Here is a 23,665-nt window from a genome sequence, read left to right as displayed (position 1 = left end):
GGGAAGAAATGTTATAAGAATTTTGAGGACGAACCCAAAGCACTGGAACATAAAAGTGAAAAACACAGGTGCTCTATGTTAGAGGAACAGGAAGGATGCGTGTTGCATTGAAATTCCACTGAGACATTTAGGCACAGCCAAGGCACTTGCCAAAATATCTCCATAAGCAAACATGGGTGTCAAAATGGACCTAGTGTAACACAACCCATGTTGGAGAAGATGTGTACTTGAGAAGGATGTGCTAAAAGAAACCTGACTAATAATCTGATCCAAAATATCAAATTATTTTGCTTTTTTTTTTTTTTTTTGAGACAGTCTCACTCTGTCCCACAGGCTGGAGTGCTGTCGTGCAATCTTGGTTCACTGCTGCAACCTCCACCTCCCGGGTTCAAGCAATTCTCTGCCTCAGCCTCCTCAGTAGCTGGGATTACAGGCACCTGCCACCACACCTGGCTAATTTTTGTATTTTTAATAAAGACAGGATTTCACCATCTTGGCCAGGCTGGTCTCGAACTCCTGACCCTGTGATCCACCCACCTCAGACTCCCAAAGTGCTAGGATTACAGGCATGAGCCACCGCAACTGGCCTATTTTGCTTTTTATGGTTACATTTTCATGGTTAGAAACATGTAAAAGCTGTGAGTCATTGGACAAATTATTTCATCTTTCTCAGCCTCAACTTCCACATCTGTCAAATGAAGCCTAATTATACCTACCTACTATGCTTGTTAAATGAAAGAAGGATATGTGGTAATAATGCGTGTATAACCCAGTGCAGGGGCACCTATTGGGCAAGTAGTAAGTAGTAACTATTACGGCAAAGTCATTCTGGTAGGAATATTGATCGTGTCTCCTATGATTGGCCACTGTGCTGCTCCTGGTTGCCACCCTGCTGGGGTACTTTAGAAGATGCTACACCTCAACACAGGGTCATCATACATTTATCAACTCTCTTTCCAGGGCTCAGGATGTCTTCCGCCAGGCAATGAGATCCCCAAGTGTGCTCCTCCACGTGCTTCCTCCGCAAAACCGTGAACAGTATGAAAAGTCAGTCATTGGACCTCTTAACATTTTTGGTAACAGTGATGGCATTTTGAAAACAAAAGTGCCACCTCCTGTCCATGGAAAATCGGGAATAAAGACAGCAAATATCACAAGAACCGATAGTCCTGAAACAGATGCATCAGCTTCTCTGCAACAAAGCAAGAGTCCCCGAGTACCAAGACTGGGAGGAAAACCATCCTCTCCCTCACTCTCCCCTCTCATGGGATTTGGCAGCAAGAAAAATGCAAAGAAAATTAAGATTGACCTAAAGAAAGGTAATTATTAAATTATGCCTAATAGCATTCTATTATTGTAACATGTAAAATTGGTTAAGAGAAATGCATTAAGGCTAATTTAGTTAATTCGCCCTTCATTTAATTGTATCAAAGAATAGATTCAAGTGTATACTTAGGTAACTTAAATTTCTTGAAATTGTAATACTTTTTTATTCTTTTCTTTGGAGTGTATAGATTATTTTAAACAAGAAAATAATAAAGACATGTTGGGGAGTGGAAAAAAATCATTGCAAACCTGATATCAACAGAGCAATATTGTATTACAACTTAATACTAATAGGCACTGAAATTCAGTTGTCCTTGTTCTGAGCATGATTAGTGATTCTTGAAGCATGCTTTAGACCATGTCCAAAAAGCATATTGTTTTTCTAAGACAGTTTTACAACAACAAAAATTTACTCCTCAGAAAGCAAATATGTCATATTTACTAATTTCTGATTCGACATCACAAACATTTATTTAAAACATACCTAATTTCAAAAGCATGTATAATCTTTTCTTCATCTTTTTCAACTTTTCTATCCATTTCAAGCACAGATCAGTGAGAAGAGATCATGTGTGTACATGCATATTTATGCAGTATTATACACACATAAGCATTCACGTGCTTCTATGCTTTTGTTTATTTTGTAACCTCTGCTTGGTATTCCCTTCCCCTACTGCAACCTTTTGAAATTCTGTGTTTTTCAAGACAATTCAAAAGAAACCAAGATCTTATAGATTCTTGTCTGAATTAATAGAGAATTTATGGTCACAAGGTAGTTTTAGAAGAACTATTAAGGCCTTTCAAAAACAAATAATGTCTCTTCAGTTAGGGTAATGGAAATGATTCTGGAAAGATTCTCTGATCAAAATTTAATTCACCTATAAGAATTCTATTCTGGGAATAAAATATATTGACTAGTAGGCATAAAAATACTTCAGTGTGCTTATCAATTAGGTTTTTTTTTATTTAAATACTTCAGTTGCATTTTTGTACAAATGATCCAGCTATCTGTAAGACACAGATTTGGGTGCTTTGGGTATAGAAAAATGAATCAGACAAAGAATCACCTTAAAAATTCATTAAAAAGCCTGGAATGCAAAAATGAAAGATATAACATCACATCTGTACTTTGGGAAGATTAACCTGACAGCAGAACGATACACTGAAGACAAGGCCAAACAACAAAAGAGAAGTAATGGGTCCATTGCATCTGTCTAAAGGTAGAAACGTAATAGGCATGCCTTCATAAATGACTCGTTGTAGGAAGGAAAAAAAGAGGAATTACAGTGACTGCTGAGGTTTTCCAGCCAGAGAAAGTTGCATAATGGGGATGTCATTGCTAGAAATTAGAATTAGTAGATGAGGATATTTGCAAAGGTCAGGATCTGGATTGGAGAGGGAGGTACAGAGTGAAGTTTGAAATGTACATGGTGACATCTAGGAAGCTGACATCAGAAAGAGAGATTGGAGCCATAGAGATTTAGGTCTCTTTCACTGAGAGATATAGTTGGATCCAGGAACTGGCCAAGGCAGGGAGTCAGGGGACAAATTGGTCCAGGACAGATTTTGGGGGAACATCTGTGGCTACATGGGAGGACATTGGGTAAGATTTAGCGACAGTGATGGATGTGATCAAAGGTAGGAAAATAATCAGAAAATAAAGACATGAAAACCAAAGAGAGAATTAATTTCAAGAAAATGGTGGGAATCATCAAAGCTAGACCAACAGAGATGGTCATGGGTAGGTCACTGGTGATGGAAGCTTGAAGAAGCAGTAAGATGGTAGTAAGGATCCTTCAGGTTAGAGAAATCTGAGCGTAGTTTTAGATAGAGTGAAAAATACATGGCAAGGGAGAAACTGAAGATGTGAGAGAACAGGGCAGGAGCAGCAAGACACACTTGCTGACCAGACAGTGGGATGCAGCAGTACGAGGAATTGAGACACAGTAGAGGGCTCAGCCACAGGTTGTCCAGCTCATTTAAGAGGCTGACAAAACTTATGTCAGATGGTCTTTTGCTTCTCTGAAAGTATGAAGTCAGGTTATGGTTTACTGAGAAATCAGTCTCCTGGGCACATGGATAACATGTGCATTTCCTCCAGAACCTGAATAAGTCAAAGTGTTACGCATCTATGTTGGGCCCTAAATTCACTTTGATACCATCATGGCCTGTCAGAAACTATAATCTGTATTTGAAAACTGAGTTGAAAATGTCCCAGAATGTAAATATTTTACTGATTCTATATTAGTCTAAATTAGGTAGATCTTACTGTAAGATTAAATATAATATTACTCATGCTTAAGATGACTATGCATTTTCCTGTTCTTATATGCAAGGCCCTGAAGGACTTGGTTTCACTGTGGTTACCAGAGACTCTTCCATACACGGTCCTGGTCCCATTTTTGTAAAAAACATTTTACCAAAGGGAGCAGCAATAAAAGATGGCCGCCTACAATCAGGGGACAGAATTTTGGAGGTAAGAATTGGAATTAATAGATGTAAGAAAATATTTCTTGGCATTTAAATAATGTTATTTAATGGCATTGAAATATATGTACATGTTAATATTTTTATTTTGAACCTAATATATATTAAAAATTACTACTTATAGACAAGAACTTTAAGTAGAGAACTGGTTAATGGGTAACCTAACTTCATAAATCCCCCATAAGGCCAGTGATATGGGGCCAAGTGATAATGAAAACCATTTCTGATCTTCCGTCTCTTACTTCTACCTCTTAGGGTTGCTGTGAAATTTAAATTGAATCTAAGAATTTAACATATATTCAGTTAGGGCTAAAAGTTAAAAAGCCTTTGTAATAGTCTCTTCAGACTTGGCCAGGACAAGCCAGAGTATCTCAAGTGATTCTATGCCTTCTCCAGATCTCTATCATATGTGCTAGGATAGCAATGAAAAGAGCTGTAAGGGATTTTGCAGAGAGATATATTTGGGATACCAAAAGCAAGAGGGTTGTTATTTTTTCACTTATTTTTCTCTGAAGACATTATCTTCTTGATAGTTATGTAATGTCAATTTACCTTTGAAGCAATCATCTTTGCTAAAAGCAACACTGTAGCTTTTCATGTTGTTCTAGATAGTGGAAGAAGTTGAACCAAATGACTAATGTAGCTCCAAATTAGAATTTCCAGTAATCTATGATAATCTGGTGACTATAATTTTCTAAATATGCTTAAAAATTTCAGGATTCTATTGCTAGATTTATATTTCCAGAGAAATTTGCAATCATGGTTCACTCTGCTTGTTGAATTGGGCAGAAAACGGTGCTAGGTAAGCCTTTGAAATCTGCTTCCTACCCGTAGCAGAATCATTTTCTGGTACCTGTCAGTCCAGTTTTCCCCACATAAGAATGTGATGTCTTGGGAGAAACTGCTGATTCTAACTACTGACTCTGAGTTCATCCAGCATTATAATGATGATGCATTATTGGGAACTGTTGGTTTTTGCCCATGTGTTTAGTTTGTATCTTTCCAGAGCTTCATTAAGTATGGGAGCCTATTTGCTTCTTACTTTCAAAAACTATTTAGGGCAGAAGGAGATAACAAGTATTGTGATTGTGGCTGTTCATATGATTTTATTCATTAGGTAAATGGGAGAGATGTCACTGGACGAACCCAGGAAGAGCTCGTGGCCATGCTCAGGAGCACCAAGCAGGGGGAGACAGCATCACTGGTCATTGCCCGCCAAGAAGGACATTTTTTGCCCCGAGAGTTGGTAATGTTCAGATCTCAGTCTCACTGTATTTTTAATGCTGAGCTTAATGCACTTAATGAATTCATTATGGCTGAGAAATGAGTTCTAAATCACAGGCTTCATTCATAACCCAAGTTGAATCACACCAAGAGGATGTTACCCCATTTGGGGTATCGCACCTTCAGGACATTGATACAGTTGCATATGTGTAAACAGTTCTTCTGGGGCACAGATTCAGACACCTTTAGCAATAAGCAACTATTCAGCAGTATGCAGCTAATTCAACAAAATATATAGTGAGTATGTGCTGTGTGCTAAGCCCTAGGCAAAACACAGTCAGTAAAATAACTTGCGGACCTACTTTAATGAAGTTTACAGTCTAACAGAAAATAAAAGATAGCCAAGTATTCAAAATGGCGATGAAGATTATGAAGAAAAAATGCAGAGTGCCGTGATAACATAGAACAAAGGTATTTAACCTATTCTTGAGGGCTGGGATAGATATCTTGAGAAACAAGAGTTCAAAAGCCTTATTAAAAATGTATAGCCTTAGACCTAGTAACTAGACTTCTAGTAATCTGTTCTAAACTGGTGATTGAAGATGTGGAAAAAATTCATGTACATTGATTTTTTCCCCCAAAGTCCTATCTATTGCAGTGATATATTGGGTCCTGTATAACCATAAGGCATTGGTTAGATAAATAACTAGATAGCTTACCAGTGAAATACAGAAGTACTTAAAATGGTTTCTGTGAAAAATTGATAATAGCATGAAAAAATGTTCATCATCTGATATCATATTTGAAAGTAGGGTATAAAATTATGTGTGCAGTATCATCAAATTACATTTTAAAACTTGTTAACAACTAAAAGCAGATGTATCTGAGATATTGGTTATCATTTCATTTTTAATTTTCTTTTTTTTTTACGATAAATACATATTATTTATTGTATTGAAATCATACTTTTAAGAAGGCTATAGAAAAAAATTCAAAAGGAGGCCAGGCACGGTGGCTCATACCTGTAATCCCAGCACTTTGGGAGGCTGAGGCAGGTGGATCACCTGAGGTCAAGAGTTTGAAACCTGACCAACATGGCAAAACTCCGTCTCTACTAAAAATGCAGTAAGTATCCAGGCATGATGGCATGCGCCTGTAGTCGCAGCTACTCAGGAGGCTAAGGAAGGAGAATCACTTGAACCTGAGAAGCGGAGGTTGCAGTGAGCCAAGATTGCGCCACTGCACTCCAGTCTGAGCAACAGAACAAGACTCAGTCTCAAAAAAAAAAAAAAAAAAAAAGAAAATTCAAAAGGGATTTTATAGCTAATAACAAATAGAAACAAATGTGATAAAAGGACTTTTATCTACTCCTTGTTATTTCCTTTGAATCTGTAAAAGAATTGAGAAAGGCACATGCAGGTTCCCCGAGTTAGGCTATCGGAACAGTAAGGATTAGAAATGAGGATATGATAGAAATGAGGATATTTCACTTGAAGAAGAGAAATTTTAGGAGACATGGTATTATTGTCAGATATGTAAAGAGTTATTGTAGGGATTGAAAAGTAGACCTAATCTGTTTCTTCAGACAGTTTACACCCATTAATCTACTTATGCGTTAATTCAACCATTTACTAAGCATCTGCTGTGTACAGAATTGGAGGTTTTAGGGATACAAAAATAATTAAGACTCACTCCCTGCCCTCACTGAGCTTGTTCCAAAACAAATGGATGCAAGAGGATAATGTTATGAGAACTTTAATGGACCAGTCCAAGAAGGAAATGGGGTAGTTAGAATATTCAAACAGAGCTTGCTTCGCCAACTGTCCAAGATGCTCTAGAAAAAGTTTCCCCATTGAGGTTAAATAAGACTACGCAAGCTCTAAGTTGTCTCTCTGATCCTACTGTTCTGCCTCATGTATTTATATTTACGTTTCAGCCTACAACCTTGTCAAATCACCTGTCTTATGTATTAATTCTCCTTAATACCTGCCAAAAGTTTCCCTCACCTCCAGGTTTCCTTGGCATGGAATTTTCTTTCTCCCTTTCCTTCTCTTTCCCATCATCTTACCCATTTTTTTTCTTTCCTTATTGTGTACTCTGGGAAGATCTGTAATAGGGAAAATAAGAAAAAAGTGCTATCTGAGTCATGCCGGTACAGTCCCCATTTCTATTCCTCTACTTGACTCCACTATACTCAACCATTTGAAAGGCAGAATTCTACATGTATGTCTCATTTCCTCATACTTTCTAGAGAAATGATGCAGAAACTTGGAGTCTAGATTTTTTTTTTCTAAAATGCAGATGGATCCTTCTTTCAATCTTTTATTTATCGAAAGACTTTGGTCTTTCTCTACAAGGGTCAAAGAGAAAAGAAACAATAAAAAAGGGAGCAGCGTGTGTATGCAGCAAGAAGCTCTTCCATTTCTCGTCTGATATTTAGGTTGCTAGAAATAAAAACTCTCCAGAAACCTCAGTGGAACTATGTGTTTATTTCAGAGATAGGAGTGGAAAGAAAGAAGTTTTGACTGTGCATTCTGTTGAACTGTGGTCCTGGAAGAAATAAAACCCGGCATAAAAACAGAAATATTTCAGCCAGCCCCTAAGCATGCAAAAGAACCCAACAAGAGAACTCCACTAGGAACTTAAGCCCTCGAGCCCTCGGTTTCTGTCTAGTAGTTCCTCATAACATTCTCCCATATGTCCTCTAGAATTTCTAACTCCACAGTTAATACCTTCTTCCTAAAAGTTTTGCCCTTCCCCCAGATAAGGGATGCTAATCTTATCCCAGTTTGAAACTCCAAATTCATTCCTCATCAAAGACAATTACATCTGGAAGTTGGCAAATGGAATAACATTTAAATTGTCTCTGGAGTTCAGCTCCCAGAATTCAACTTCTGTATCCACCACTTTAGCTGTGTGATGTGGAGAAGTTCAGAACATCACTCAGAGGCTGTTGTCCTCATCTGTGTTGTAAGAGTTGTTGTGAGGATTAAAAGAGATCATACAGGCAAAGTTCTTAGCATAGTTTCCAGCTAATTTTAAGATCTCAAAATATGTTAGCTATAATTATTCTTTCTAATACATGACCACTTCTATAGTAGTGTAAATACAATTCTATACTCTAGATATATTATGGGGTAGACAGATATGTGCAGGCTTGCCTGGGACTGACAACTATTTTTGAACAATGATTGTTTTATTTTTCATTATTTTATAAGGTATTCTGGGATCCAAAATACTGAGTTACAAACAACATTTTTATAACCAACCAAATTGGTAAGGGAGGCAGCTGTATGTATTATTTCACTCTCATTTCATGGAATTTAGTGAAATTTCATTTCTATCCCAGAATGACATAGGCTAAGTCCACCAGGGAGCATATTAAGTTAACTGTGCAACTGGGAGATTATGAGCACAAGTAAATTATTTGTTCTCATTGTTTCTAGTTCTATTCTAAATTTGGAGGGTATATGCTTAGTATTCATTCCTTTAGAACCTTCTAGCAAATGTCTAGACTCTCAAAAATAGTTGACAGTCAACCATCCAAATATGTGGAATTTTCTTTGTCACCATAGGGCCTTTGGGGCTTATAAGCACCTAAGTCATGTGGAACCAGAATCTTTGTATTGGAGAAATAAGGAACGGCACTCTTCTTCCAGCCCAAATGCCTGCCTCGAGTGCCAAGAGGCAAGAATCATACAGAAAGTTTAAAGAGAGGTGATGTTTGGCACGTGCTGGGCTATTTCAGTGGGAATTACTTCATAGCATGGCATGCACCGACCTGTTTGAAAAGACAAAATAAAGAAGTGTGTTATGTGCTACATCTTTGTGTTTTCCTTTTTAAAAAATGAAGGTGATATCACTTTGGTCTCTTCTTCCTTATCATGATTGATGTACACACTTGACTTTCGATTGAAAATCTGGCAGGATGGAGGAAGGACAGCACTTCCTGCTTTTGTCTTGTTCTGTCTCTTTTGAAGAAAACAAACTATGTTTATTGTTTTCCTGTTCTGAGAAACTGTCCTCTTTTGTTAATCCTTGCTGTTCTGTGAGCTCTGTAACTTCTTAGCAGCGCTGCACTGCCTAGTTTCTGACAATTAAATCTTCCTTCCTTGTTATCTTAGTTTCTTGTGGAGCCTTAACACTTAAGCTAAGGGAGCATGTGGTCAGCAGTCATACAGGAAGTCCCAGTATAGAATTGTCTCTTGGATGTGACTCTCTGTCATTCTTAAGGCCATGGTATCCATTTCCTGGCCATTTCTCCTGACCTGCCACCTAAAAGAACTGTGCTGAACTCTTACATTCTAGTTCGTGTCCTTCTTCCTGAGCAATTGACTATCACAAGTTTAGCAGCACATTTCGCCAACCTTCTTTCCATCTGGGCAGACCAGGTTGAAAATCAAGTAAGAGGAATTTATATAATAACATTATAACTATTTAACTGTTTTTATTATCTTTACCAAAAGAAAGGTGTTTCAAAGGTAATCTTTCCAGAATCCCATTCTGAAAGATCCTTTGATGTCCTCACCCCCTGACTGGGTGAGAGTTTACTGAAGATGTGTTCACATAAGGAACATTTTTGCCGAAGGTACTTTGAGATTAGTTTTGGTAATAGATTTTAGAATCTGAAGGTTAAACTGCTGTGTCTTCATCTACACTTGAAATGAAAACTATGCTAGTTAATCGATTGGTGTTTTGTTTGGTCAGTTCTGTAAGAGATGTGGCCTATAAGTTCTTTTCTATCTCAGATACCTGAAATTCATTCTTTCTTATGTGAAGTGTCAGATAAAGCCATATTTCCACTGAAAAAAGCACCTGAGAAACTGACGGTTTTCTATGAATTTCATGGTGTCATTTCTTTAGGAGCCAGAGAGAGAAGGATAAAGTTATTTGCTGTGTATGTGCATATACATGTGTATGTATGTGCATGTCTTCTTGCTTTATTGGGTAGAAAGAAAGATTCTGCCCTTTCTTTGTTAACCTCTTTAACATTTCATTTTCTGACCTGCTGCCTTATTTCTAAATCATCCTGAAAATCATAGCAACCCCTGGTGGGTAAAATGAGCTAAAAAATTTTTCAAATGTATTTATAATTTCTACCTGCCATGTTTGCCTGCCATTTGATGCTGGCCTCTGCAAGTGAGATTAACTATATTTCATGCAATCAAGTTTCTCTTGCCTGGCATGATTGAAAACCAAAAGTTGGCCATGTTTGTCATGCTGCTTTGACCTTCACTTAGGAATATTGCTTTTTCTGAGAAAAAATGATGCACACACATGTGGAGCCCTCCTTCTCAGTTGCCGAGCTTAGTGTGGTCCAACATTGTCATATTTACCTCTCTCTGTGTCTACCTTAGCATGCGAGATGTGGTTCCAACTTCTTCATGGTTTACTCTTTATTATTATTAAGTAAAAAATTCATATCTTGAAATGTCAAATTATTTAGCATCATAAATTATAGAATTTTAGTTTGAAATCTTAGATGAACCTCATTTAACTGATATATTATTTCATTCCCTTTGGCTATTAGATTCAAATGATTCCATGCTTAATTAACTAAGGTACTTAAGGTAGAATGAATATTATAGCAGTTATTTGTGGATAAGTAGCAGAAATTGAAAGATAATTTCCAATGATTTTTCTGCCTAAACTAATGTGCACAAGACATGTTTTGGAATTTAAATAATTTGTGCAAAATCCAAAGTACATTGCTGTATTTTATGTATTCTCCAGGTAACACAGTTCATATCTTATGAGGAAGTCCTTGTTAAGATAGAGTTTCAATTTCAGCTTTTCCCTACAATAATTTCCATTTTGAGCCGGGCATGGTACCTCAGGCCTGTAATCCCAGTACTCTGGGAGGCCGAGGTGGGTAGATCACCTGAGGTCAGGAGTTCAAGACCAGCCCTGACCAACATGGTGAAACCCTGCCTCTACTAAAAATACAAAAATTAGCCAGGCGTGGTGATGCACACCTGTAATCCCAGCTACTTGAGAGGCTGAGACAGGAGAATTGCTTGAACTTAGGAGGCGGAGGTTTTGGTGAGTTGAGATCATGCCAGTGCACTCCAGCCTGGGCAACAGAACGAGATTCCATCTCAAATAAATAAATAGACAGACAGACAGACAGATAGATAAAAATTCCATTTTCTTCTTACTGCATTTTCATTCAACCAGTATGTACTGAATCTTGGTCAAGGCTCTGCAACATGAACTTCCAGAGGTGAAGCTAGCAGGTTTATCTGAAGATGTGTCCTATCTTCAAGGAACTTCTAGCCCAGTGATAAGTGGATCAAATGAGCAAATAAATTGTTATAGAGATTCAAAGAATGTCAGGAACAGGAACCAAGAAAACCTTCAAGAACATGACAGTATTTGAAAAAGAGACTCGAGGATTGAATAGAATTTCAAAATGCAGAGCCACATGGGGGAATAAAATACTATCTTCAGTTACTCAGAGATTAGAAAGTACAAAATATGCGAAGAAGACAGTAAGCAGCCCAGTTTGACAGATTACTGAGCAGAAGACTAACATGAGAAGTAGTGCTATTTTGAATAAGGTTGGAGGAGCAGAGATGTTGGGATATCTATTAAGAGCTCATTGTAATTCACTAGAGGGTACTGGTAAGGAGCTTGGGACCTGGAATCAGTCACACCTTGGTTGAGCCTTGACTCTACCACTCATTGATTAAATGGCCTTGATTAAATTATCTCCCCGAGCTTCCATTCCTCATCCCTAACATGGGGACTGGACTAGACTAGTGTCTACCCAGGATAGTAGTTGTTAGGATTAAATGAGACGCATATAAAAGCTTACAATAGAGCATGGAGAACAAGATTGAAAAAATATTATTTGTTATTGCAACCATTGCTCATTTCAATGAGAGATATTAAGTGCTCAAGTTAGGTTTTTCCACCTGTTAAGAATGGAGAGAAGTAAATCAAGGTAGAAAACTTTGGTTTTAGCAACTGGTTGATGTGGGAGTGAAGGAGTGAGAAATATCAATAATTCCAAAGTTTTGAGTTTGGATGTGTTGTGATATCATTGCTGGTTTGGAGGAGAAAACTATTATTATTATCTTAGAGTTTTATGACTTTCTTGAATCCCAAGCTGTTTTATGGGCCACTGAGCCTCGACATTTTTCTTCCCCCTACTCTCTAGCCATTCCAAACTCTTCATCTTTGAAAGAGAGGACACTTATCTCTTCCCTCTTATCTCAAAACTCCTTAAGATATCTACCTATAGGTCATTTGCTTGGGCAAAGCTTAGAGCCCCCAGGTCTAGTTTACAGAACCTTACTTAGTTTTCCATCCATATTAAGGGTTCACCTTAACATGCCCCCAAATCAGACAATATTATAATTTCTCCAGTAGACCTTAAGAGCTATAAAGAAATTGTCCTTAAGATGCCACATTTGGGAATCTCATGGCTTGGTTGTGATTCCCTGCTTTGCAATTTCATTCAGCCTTTCAGTGCCTCAATTTCCTCATTTGTTAAATGAGTATAAAAGCAACACCTACCTTGTAAGATCGTGTGAGAATTAACTGTGTGAAGCTGCTGACACACAATGAGTGCCAAATGATATTAATCCTTGTTATTTCCTATGCCTAGAGCTCAATGTATGCTCTGTGGATATTTGTTGACTGAATGAATGAAAGCTACATATTACTAAAGCTAATGATATAAAAGGCTAGGAAAGGTATTGCTAAATGAGCCATTACTGCTAATTTGTGTCTAATCTGCATTCAGTATATTATTATCCTGTACAATTATTTTAAACCAAATTTAAAAATATATATGCAGGGTTTTTCTCAGATTTCTGAGCAATAGCAATTTCTGATTACAGCTACGTGAGGCAGTGAGAGTTAGGATAGTTTTGCATGTAAATGACAGCTTCAGTGATTTTAAGTTACCATGATGATATTTGCACAATCTAGTTGTACAGTTTACTTGTAAAGACATATGAAAGCTATAAGTATCATGCTACAATTTGAAATGTTAGAGGTATTTTTATAGTATCGTGTTAAAAGTATTTTAAATGCTTCAGTTTGGACTGCAATAACTTGTTAGAACAATGGTTCTCAGAGTGTGGTCTCAGGCTAGCAGTCTTGGTATCACTTGGGGATTTGGTAAGCATGCAGATTCCCAGGCTCCCTCCACTCTACTGAACCAGAAACCCTAGAGGTGGGCTTAGAAATCTGTGTCATCAAGAACAGAAAACCAAACACTGCATGTTCTCGCTCATAAGTGGGAGTTGAACGATGAGAACACATGGACACAGGGAGGGGAACATCACACAATGGGGCCTGTTAGGGGAGTGGCGGTGGGGAGGAAGGCAGGGCTAGGGGAGGGATAGCATTAGGAAAAATACCTAATGGAGATGATGGGGTGATGGATGAAGCAAACCACCATGGCACATCTATATCTATGTAACAAACCTGCACGCTCTGCACATGTACCCCAGAACTTAGAGTATAATAAAAGAAAAAGAAAAAAAATCTGTTGTAACAAGCCTTCCAGATAATTCTGGTGCTCGCTCAACCTTGAGAACCATTGGAATACTAGTTTCATTATTAAAAACCTGAAGACTGTAGGAGAAGTTAGTGGCTATAACTGACTGGCTCCAGTGATCAAATTTTCAACTTTATCTCTCCTAGTCTGTGAACAATTTCTTGTTCTGGGAAAAATATTCTGTGACATTTTTTAAGCCCCATTGATTTGTGCCTTTTTGGCCCTGTGCCCCTCATTTTGGCAAAGGGCCAGTGCTGAGTGCAATGTACTTACCCAACTCAATTACCCCTGATTCATTTAGGTAAACTCAATTGTACTTGACTTTCTCAGGTCCAGCTCAATTGTGCTTTAAAATTTCCACACTCAATTTGATTGTGCTCAAAATTTTAATAAGCCATCTTGTAACTTGTAGATTCGGACACATACCACAAGAGGTACTTTTGAGAGGCTTAAAAGATTGGGTTGTTGGTGTTTGTTTGCAGTTATACCTATTTCCCGTCTTCCTTTTCTCTTACCACCTCTGTTGGAGGCTGTAGTAGGGTAAGGTATGTTCCGTTGACCCCTTACATGGACAATATTCCAGAAGCCACCCTTCTACTATGGTTGGACTCAAGTTAGAAATTTCACAACTTCTAGGAAAGAAATCCTTAAACTGTCACAAAGCAACTATGCTTAGTTTCCATTTATCTCATTTTAAAGATGAAAGTGAGGCACAGAGACATTGCCCCTTACCAGCGTTTACATTGTCAAAATCAGAAATACGGCTTGGCCTGGTGGCTCATGCCTGTAATCCCAGCATTTTGGGAGGCTGAGGTTGGTGGATTGCTTGAGCCAAGACATTTGAAACCAGGCTGGACAACATGGTGGAACCCCATCTCTCAAAAAAAAAAAAATACAAAAATTAGCCAGGCATGGTGGCACACACCTGTAGTCTCAGCTACTTGGGAGGCTGAAGCCAGAGGATCATCTGAGCCCAGAGAGATAGAGGCAAGTGAGCCAAGATCACCAAGATCATGCCACTGCACTCTAGCCTGGACAAGAGTGAGACCCTGTCTCAAAAAAGAAAGTCAGAAATAGCTTTTAAGCAAGACGTCCATGTCACTGAGTGAGGTGTAACACTGTACCTTCTCTCACTTATGCTGTGTGCTCACAGACTGGGTCCTTAATGTTTGCCAGCTTTTTAAATGTGTTCAATAGCCCACAAGGCCAAGGGATTAATAGTCATTTGCTACTCCCTAAGAAGTACTTATATCTGGAAGAATTCTACTGAACTGTTGTCAGCAAAATCTAGTCTTGATAAAGTAGATGATGATAAATGCTGTGGTTCAGCATTATTAAAACAGATGGAGGAAGTGTGGGGCTATTTTGTCAGTCGTATGGCTTCCAGGTGTCAGAATGTAAATCCTTAATGGCTTTTATCTCAGGATGGGTTTTGTTGGAGACTGGAAGGCAGTGGAAGAAGTGTTCTATGCTGCGAAGCTCTCATGACATTTCAGAAAACTGGGGCCTAATTACATTGTCTTGCAAAGTTAGTAATGAAGAGCTATGAGATTTGGCCTCATTTTCCTGGTGCAGGACGTATGTCTTATTAGTGGCTTCTGTGGCCATGATTTGGCTTCTGGAGACTGGAGAAAAAGAATTTTCTGAAAAAAAAAAAAAAAAAAAAAAAATATATATATATATATATATATATGTATGTGTGTGTGTATATATATGTGTGTGTGTATATATATATATTTAAGCAACTCAGAAAAAGTCATATTGTGACCAACCACCTACTGTATCCTTGTTATCATCCAGTTAGCCAAATGTTACCAGTAATTTAGGCCAGCTGATGATTTGGAGGAAGCTGGTTATAAAACTTAGGGGACAACCTCGATTTGCTTAATTGCCTCAATGCCTGTGATCAGTACATTTGTTAAGGTACATTTAGTGTAAGACAAGGAAATGTGTTCATTTTGTAAAGGATATTTAAAGATTAGGGGAAAAAATACTGCTTTAATTGATGGTGGTTGACTTTTCCAGCTGTTATCCAAGTAAATACCACACATGTGAAATTGCCACTGTAGTCCTCTCATTTTGAGAGTATAGTTAGAGGTCTGAACATGTTTCATCTGCCTGTTCCAGGAAAATGTGTGATGTTTATCATTAAAGAATATAGACTTAAGATCACCATTTTTTTTTTTTCCTAAGGGCTGGTAAAACAGAGATAGACGCTTAAATAACAATCTGTTGCCACTTACTTCTCCTGCCCCGTCCCCAAAGATTCTCTGGGCAATGACTTTTAAATACGTTCTCATTATTTTTAATGAGTGTGCAGAACATATGACGCATAATACAGCAGTAGATAGGTGCCCTTTTACTGAACCTGTCAGATGTAATAAAACATTGCAGGGGTTAAGATGCATTTTTCTTTAAGATATTATAATTATTTAAATTAAGATGCTCAAGTAGAAATCACAAACGATTCAGTTCTTGCTGCTGCCTAAATGAAGCCCCGCCACAGTTCCGGCTCTCTATTTAAAAAGAATGTTTTATCCCAAATGTGAAAACGACAAAAGAACATTTAATATTGTTATGTCTCTTTAAGTTTACCCTTCTTTAAGTCTGCCCTGGATGGCAGGATATTCAATTATAAACGAGTTCAATTATGTTTCCTGGCCACTTATTGAGTTATATGAAGGACTTTTATCACCTAGTCTTTCCGTAATGAATTCTTTGCATTTCTAAGAGCTTTAGCACCCCCCACTCCAAAAAAAGGATTGTTTAACAGCTTGAAGTGTTGTTTTAATTTTCTTATATTTCCTTTTTCTCCTCTTTTCCTTCCTTCTTTTCTTTCCATTCTTGCTTCTGACTTCCCATCCTACCTTTCTGGAAGTAAATAACACTCTATGTATTTCTCAATTATACAGAATCTATTTACTTCTACTTGACATGAAAATGCCAGCTGGTGGTAGACATAATAGTACATTACATTGAATTATATTAAATACCAGGTGGCAGTGAAGATGGCAGTGACAGCAGTAGAATAGAGTAAGATATTAGTTCTAAGAACAGCAAGGCTGCCTTTGCTATGCATTTGTCTCATAAATATTGGAGCCTATGGTTCCTGGCTTATGGAAATGTCTGTCTTAGTACCCTACAGGTAAGTTACAGACTTTCCACCTGTCTTGAAAGGGCCGGCTTCTCCCTTCTCTCGTTCCCAGCAGCTATGTATTTCATCTTTAGACCCTTGACTTCTCACTGGAGGAGAAAAATAAACAGAAACAAATGAATATAACAACAAACAAACAAAAAACAGCACAACAGAAAAACAGCCAACCAAAACATCTTGGCCATGATTTACTTTCACTCCATCTCTCCAAAATCAAACGTCTCTCTTCTATGATAATCAAAGAAAGGTTGATGTTCAGAAGAATTGCCATCTTCCACTTCTATTTCCCTTTTTCCTGGGTCCACACTGGAGATAACAGGAATCAACTGTTCAACAAATATTTACAGAACACCTACTGTTCCCAGTTTAGATGATCAAATATTTATTGAATGTTTATTTTTATTACATGCTGTTCCATGCATTGGGTATTCTAAAATGTACTAAAACATGATTCTTTAACTCCAGGAGTGCATAGATAATGCTAAGTGCTAATAGAAAAACAATATAAGAATATAGCATGGTACCTATCAGTAGGGAAAGCAAATGAAAGAAAAATAGTTGCACAAGTTTAAGAAAGAGTCTAAGGGGCGAAGAAGCACCTAAAAGTTACAAAAAGGAAGAAATTAAAGTTCTTTAAAACTCAAAAAGCTTTAAAAGTCAACGGACTTTAAAATCATGAAAGATTTCATTTATGAGGTGGGACTCCGGTTGGGCCCTAGATAGATTCAAAGAAGCAAGGAGAGAAAACTTCCAGTAATATGGCCAAAGAATGAATAACAAACATCTTTCTGAAGGCAGGAAAGAAAACTGAGGAAAAGGAAGCAAAGGAACAGAAAGGAGGGTTTTTGTCAGAGTGACAATACTGTTGGCTACTTATGCTGTCTTTTAAAGTCTGTAACAAGACTGTAATGTTTTTAAAAAAACCATCAAATGTGAATTTAAAATCTAATTAATGCCCTCCTTTGTTAAGCTCTATATTTTAGTTATCTCTTGCTGTTTTACCAACTACCCACCACTTTAAGGCTTAAAATTAGGTTTTATTATTTCTCGAAGTTCTGTAGGTTGTGTGACTGGTTCCCCTGCCAGTTTTGTTTAGGCTTATACATGGAGCTGCATTGAACCAGAGCATCTGCTGGGTGGGAAGGTCCAGGATGGCCTTCCTCACGTGTCTGTTGGTTGGTACTCTAATAGCTATTAGGTGGGACACCATGGTTCTCCTTCATGTGCCCTCCCAACCTTCAAAAGGCTAGTTCAGTTCCTTACATGGCATTCTCCAAGACAGAAAAAGCAAAGATGTAGGGTTCTTAAGGCTTAACTTTGGAAGTTGCATTGTCACTTCTGTTTCATCCTTTTGGTCAAAACAAGGTCAAATCACAAGGCCAGGCAAGATCCCAGAGATGGAAGCATAGTTTCCCTGTCTGGATGGAAAGAGCAACAAAGTCACATTTTGAGGAGATATAATTCATGGAGTCTGATATTATTACAGTCTCCCATGTTAGATTAGGGAAGTAGGAGTGTGCACTGTTCTATAGCTGAGTGAGCGTTGGTCAGGGATGGAAGATTCAAATTGGCTCAGGACTGTCAGTAGATGATTGAGTTCGGAATGGTCATTTAATTTCTAGAGTCTTAATTCCATTCATGAATTTCTTATTGGGAAATTCTTTTCCCAATAATCCTTATTCTTACTTTTCCATAAATTCTTATTTTTTACTCAAATAGAGTGTTGGAGATACAAAGTAGGCAGGGCATGCTCCTTTCCCCTACATTGCTGTTTAGCAACGGTTTTACCTAAAACGCTGTGGCTCTTGACATATACGTGCATTTCTCTCATGCTGCACACCGGTCTCCCTATATGAGGAATGTGCTTTCCCCTCTCTTCTCTCACCCACATAGAGAATTACTCTTCTAGACATCTACAGTCTGAATTGGGGTTGGAGAATAGAAATTTGGTTGTGTAGATATTGATAAAGTAAATTTTAGTATTTAAATGCTAAAATTATCAAAAAAATAATTTGACAATAAAGAGGGAGAAAATTTTTCTTATCTGTAAAAGGAGGAAATTGAACTGAATTGTCTTTTAAGATTCTTTCCTATTCCAAAATGCCCTCTAAGTCTCTGTGCATCTAATCTTGGCATGACACTCAATACAGACAGTGCCCAAATTGCGAAAGATCTGTATATATGAATGGGAATGGGCTGCAGGAATTCTCTTGGAGTGTTTGTTTGTTTGATAGTTCAGAATGCCTGGGGAACATTTGACCTAGAGAGTACCTTATCTTAAGTAAATGTAGCGCTAACGGATTGCCAACAGATAACTTTCTCATGGCTACCTCTTCAACCCCTGCCATGGCAACGCTTGTTGCCATAGTAGTAGGCACAGATGGAGCCCTTCCTCCAATCCTCTACTGATGCCACCACTGCTGTGGGTAGCATAAGGGACTGCACTCCCATAGCCAGCTCAGAGGGAAGTGTGATCCTTCATTCCTGAATTGTAGGTTTCAGTGTATTCTCCCACAGAACATGGTTAAATATAACCTACCCAAGAGAATGCAAATTATTACTTACTGGAATGTTTTGGAGATACCATGGAGTAAACAAGCACTCTTGGCTAAGAAAGAAATGGAGCCAAAATTTATTAGGTTTTTTTTTTTAAAGAAAAACACCCATTCAACTTGCAAGCACCAAGTTTACAGACAAACTTATGCCATCAGCTAGTTTTCAAACTAGAAATTGCCTTGTCTGTACCCACATCCACAGTAATTGTCTATTTAAAGCCTGTTGCCATTGCACACTAAAATGAATGAATTACAAACGTTATTCATTAAGGTTTTGGCCATCTTTAATCCAAAGAAAACCCTCTGGGTTCTAGATTCTTCTGTTAGAAAAATATGACTATGTCAACACTAGCAACTTGTTGAAAACTGGGCATATATTTTCAGTGTAATTATGAATGCAGTCACCTCTATTCCTATTTGATAAACAGGTTGTAAATAAATTATATAAATAAATACCAATGCAATTATTAACTTTATAATTTTATGTATTATGTAGGCATGCAAGGAAATTAAAGGCTGCTACATTTGTTCACGTTTGGGATATATATAACAGTGACCTATTCTCTATATCATAAAGAGATAGAAGTGCACTGGATAGAGCCTTGTCTTCAGCTGTATAACTCAGTATGATTTAAAAAAATAATAAATGTAATTTTTTCATGGTGGTTAAGTTAATAACATGTCAGTATTATTTGTGCCCTCCTAAAATAGAAACCAAATCTTGTGTGTCCTAGTTGGAAAGAAAGTAAAGTCAAAAAGCTGCAAACAAGCTAGTGACTTATTTATTAAGCCAAGCTTTTGCTGTCAGATAGGAGTTCAGAGGTTTCTCTTTAACCTGTAAGATTTCTTGCAGAAAAGAATACTGATCGCATGTGAATGTCTTCCTTCCCTCACAAACCTTTGAAAATATAACCCAAAGATTGTGTTGCCTCTGCTCTCAGCTCAATAGCTCTCAAGGGAGTTGGGATCTCTTATCAGAAGCACACAGCCAGGCCAGGGGCAGCCGGCACATTGAGAGGCCAGGACAGAGTAATGGCCAAGGCCACTGGGCAGGTAGTGAAAGGCCTCTTGCTGTGTTAAACAAATGCAGTTTCCTTCCTGGCTTCCGCGGGAGCTAATTTTGTTTTTCACTTCTCTTCTGGTATAAGAACAATAAGGATGTATAAGGCCATTCTGACTGTGAGGAGATGTGCATTAGATTATCATAAATCCACAGATAAAAAGCACAGTGGTCAATGAGAACAGGCATTCTTAGATGAAATAAAAGGTTTAATTGAAAGTATGGTCCCAGGGGAGACAGATGATTGAGCGTGGTATTGAGTAGACATTAATTACCATAGTCCATAGAGTGAAAAAAAAAAAAAAAAAAAAAGGAAGACCGTTCCTTTTTTTTTTTTAAGTTTCCAAATCTGTTTCTCTTTAAGAGAATGTAGGAGATCATCCTAATAGGATGTTAGGAAAAAAATGAGTCTTACTGATACGCAGTATTCTTAGAATATTATTAATGTTTCTTAGGAAGTTCCAGTTGATTTTTCTAGAAGATATTTTTGTTTGAAGTTAGAAATCTAGATAAACTACAGTGTGTACTGTTATGCTGAATAATGGTTTTAAAAGATATATGCATATCGAATTGTAACATATTAGTAAATGATTTACACTTATTCATAGATCTAGAACTTCTTAATTCTTTGGTTATATCTCTCCCCATTTTTATGGTAGTTTGAGATTTTCTTCTGCAATTAAGCAGAAAAAAATTAAGTTGAAAAGACATCTAAATATACAGTCTTCATTAAATACTAGGCCACTAGTTTTGTGTTGCTAAAATTTGGCTTTTATAAATCACACATACTTGTTTAGTGCACTACTTTTGATGTGGCTAAAATTATGGGAAGTACTCTACATCCACAGGGTTAAAGGATGGGATCAAGAACTGCCTTAACAAGAACATAATTGGTCAGGTGTCTCTTTTAACAGTCATTAGAATGTTTGAATTATGAGTTTGGTTCTTCTCTCAGGTCAAATACAGTATAAGAGTGTTCTGAATTGTGTGTACCTAATGTGCAACAGTTTTGAAAGGACAAAATCTGGGAGATACTGAATATATTAAGAGCATGTTACTTGGTGCTTGCTTCCCAATTCCATTATTTTAAAAAAAAAAAAAAAGGAGGCTGAGGCAGGAGAATTGCCTGAACCCAGGAGGCGGCGGTTGTGGTGAGCCGAGATCGCGCCATTGCACTCCAGCCTGGGTAACAAGAGCGAAACTCCGTCTCCAAAAAAAAAAAAAAAAAAAAAAAAAACACCAACTGTCAAATCAACTTTTAGTTGGCTTTTCAGTTTTATTTAGAACAAATGAATTCACTCACTGAGTGAATTTAAACATTTCAATCAATTGTTTAGGTGTTGATGTAGACATAGCCTTAGTTTTAAATGTGAAAAATTGCTTTTTTTGGGTTAATTTAAACAGGGTAGTTGCCAAATAGTACCAGCTGTCATAATAAAGTAGAAGTGAATGACAGATTTACTCCACCCCATATCAAAACTCAGAAGTGGATATAGTGGTCAAATGAGCCAAAGTAAATGCAAGATCTTAGAAACATTTGCAAGCTATTTTCTTGCATAGCTCAGCCCTTCATGGGTATCAAAGTGCAAACAGGTTATGATTATGCTTAGCACTATTATGGCAATGGAAAAAGGGGAATCACTTTGTTGCTGTAGATATGCCAAATGCATTATCTAATATTCCAATACACCATTTGATGATGGTGTGGTGGTTATAGTGAATTTTGTTTTTACCAAATATACTACCAACCTATAAGATGATATTATAAAGTATTGAAACTAGAAGCTTAATTAGCAGTTTCTGAACTGTTTTTAATTTTAATGAAAATGTGGCACATACTGAGCCACAATGGCAGAAATAACTGCAGGAGCACTTGTTGACAATGTCCTTTAAAAAATATGTATCATACACTTGTTTTTAGGCGTGACATTGGCATAACGGACAGTGGCATACACATAAAAATGGAGTGGTCTCTGTTGCCCTTAAAGTCCTTAAAGATGTATGTAATAATAAATAAAATGTGATTAGTGCTATACGTTTACTATGTATAGAGTGTTATGAAGACCTAGATGAGAGCCATAGATACTAGGTGACAATTAAGATGGAATTTGATGGGTGAGAGTTTGCTAGTGGGTGGCAAAACAGGGAAAAGGAAGAGCATGAGTTTTAGGTGGAGACAATCCCATTTAAATAGTTAAAGAAGGTATATATAATATTTGTTTAATTCCAGTTTTCTTTGGTAAACATGATAAAAAGTTTAGGTTAGAGGCGTTCAAAACTACCATTTTGGTAGATTAGATGCAAGACATGGTAGTCACTTTTGGGAGAGAATTTAAATGCCATTATTTCAAAAATGTATTGTGGCAGAGAAATCTCAACAAAAAAATGTCTGAAGTCATCCCATAACAAATACTTACTAGATGTATACATTTTGCTGGGTGCTAAACAGGATTCAAAGTTGAATTAAACATAATTTCTGCCCTTGATAAGATCACAGTGGTGTAGCAGAGTTAAGATAGACAAGCTGGCAAATAATTGTAAGACAGAAAGTGATGAGAATCATCAGAATGGGAAAACACAAGTGAAACGGGAGCTCCGAGAAGGGCAGATTGTTTCTACGCCAATAAGGTCAGGGAATACGTGAAAGAAGAGGTAGCTTATGTGCTGAGACACAAAGCATATTTTGAAATATTGTGCAAAGCATTCTTAATTCCATTAAACCTTCATTGTAAAATTTCTTTTGAGTTGAAAATAATGTCTGCACTTGATATATACACACATACATATGAAATGATTTTTTCCTTATGTATGATTTCATTAAGTGTCATAAAAATAGTGAGTTTGCATGATCAGGGAACTGATTGACTAAAAAGATTCATCCACATACGGTGCTTGGATGAGTCTTCCTTTTTCATGTATCAGCAAGCAAAAACGAAGCTGTGATGGATTAATTTGAAAAACTTAATTCCTTAGGCATGAACTGAACTGAGATAGTTCTTGTTTAGTCTTTGAAGCATACTTAACTTTGTTGGAAAATTAAGATCCGTTAGTTGAGGAAAGAAAGAAGTCCTGCTCAACCTACATCTAGCAAAATATTGATTGGAAGTGTACTGAACTTTTAAACTTCTTGTAATTACACACTGATTTTACAGGAATTAAGGCCATAGAAATTGCTCACTTACCCTTGTCCTGCTTTTCTATACCCATAACAGCACAGGAGAGGAACACTTGGAAGATAAATATTGAGGAAGAATAATGTGAAGTAAAAGGCAATATTCATTAGCCAGAGCCAATTATTGAGGGCTCTGGAGCAACCTGAACAATCGCCTTCAAGAACCTGGCATGAA

General features: G+C 37.3%; 1 protein-coding gene across 3 annotated transcripts in view; it reads left to right on the top strand.

The window, feature by feature from the left end:
- PARD3B (par-3 family cell polarity regulator beta) overlaps positions 1-23,665 on the top strand; it is a 1,134,301-nt gene that overhangs the window by 573,582 nt on the left and 537,054 nt on the right. For all 3 annotated transcript variants that reach the window (XM_064373118.1, XM_012446125.2, XM_064373119.1), the window contains 3 exons: positions 961-1,319; positions 3,663-3,802; positions 4,931-5,059. In XM_064373118.1, the coding sequence (XP_064229188.1) occupies positions 961-1,319; positions 3,663-3,802; positions 4,931-5,059 (628 nt within the window). The remainder of the gene's footprint in view (positions 1-960; positions 1,320-3,662; positions 3,803-4,930; positions 5,060-23,665) is intronic.

The sequence above is a fragment of the Aotus nancymaae genome, unplaced genomic scaffold (genome assembly GCF_030222135.1).
Source record: "Aotus nancymaae isolate 86718 unplaced genomic scaffold, 86718_ANA_hifiasm-v0.15.2.pri h1tg000008l, whole genome shotgun sequence".
Lineage (NCBI taxonomy): Eukaryota > Metazoa > Chordata > Mammalia > Primates > Aotidae > Aotus > Aotus nancymaae.
This window is presented reverse-complemented; position numbering and strand designations above follow the sequence as displayed.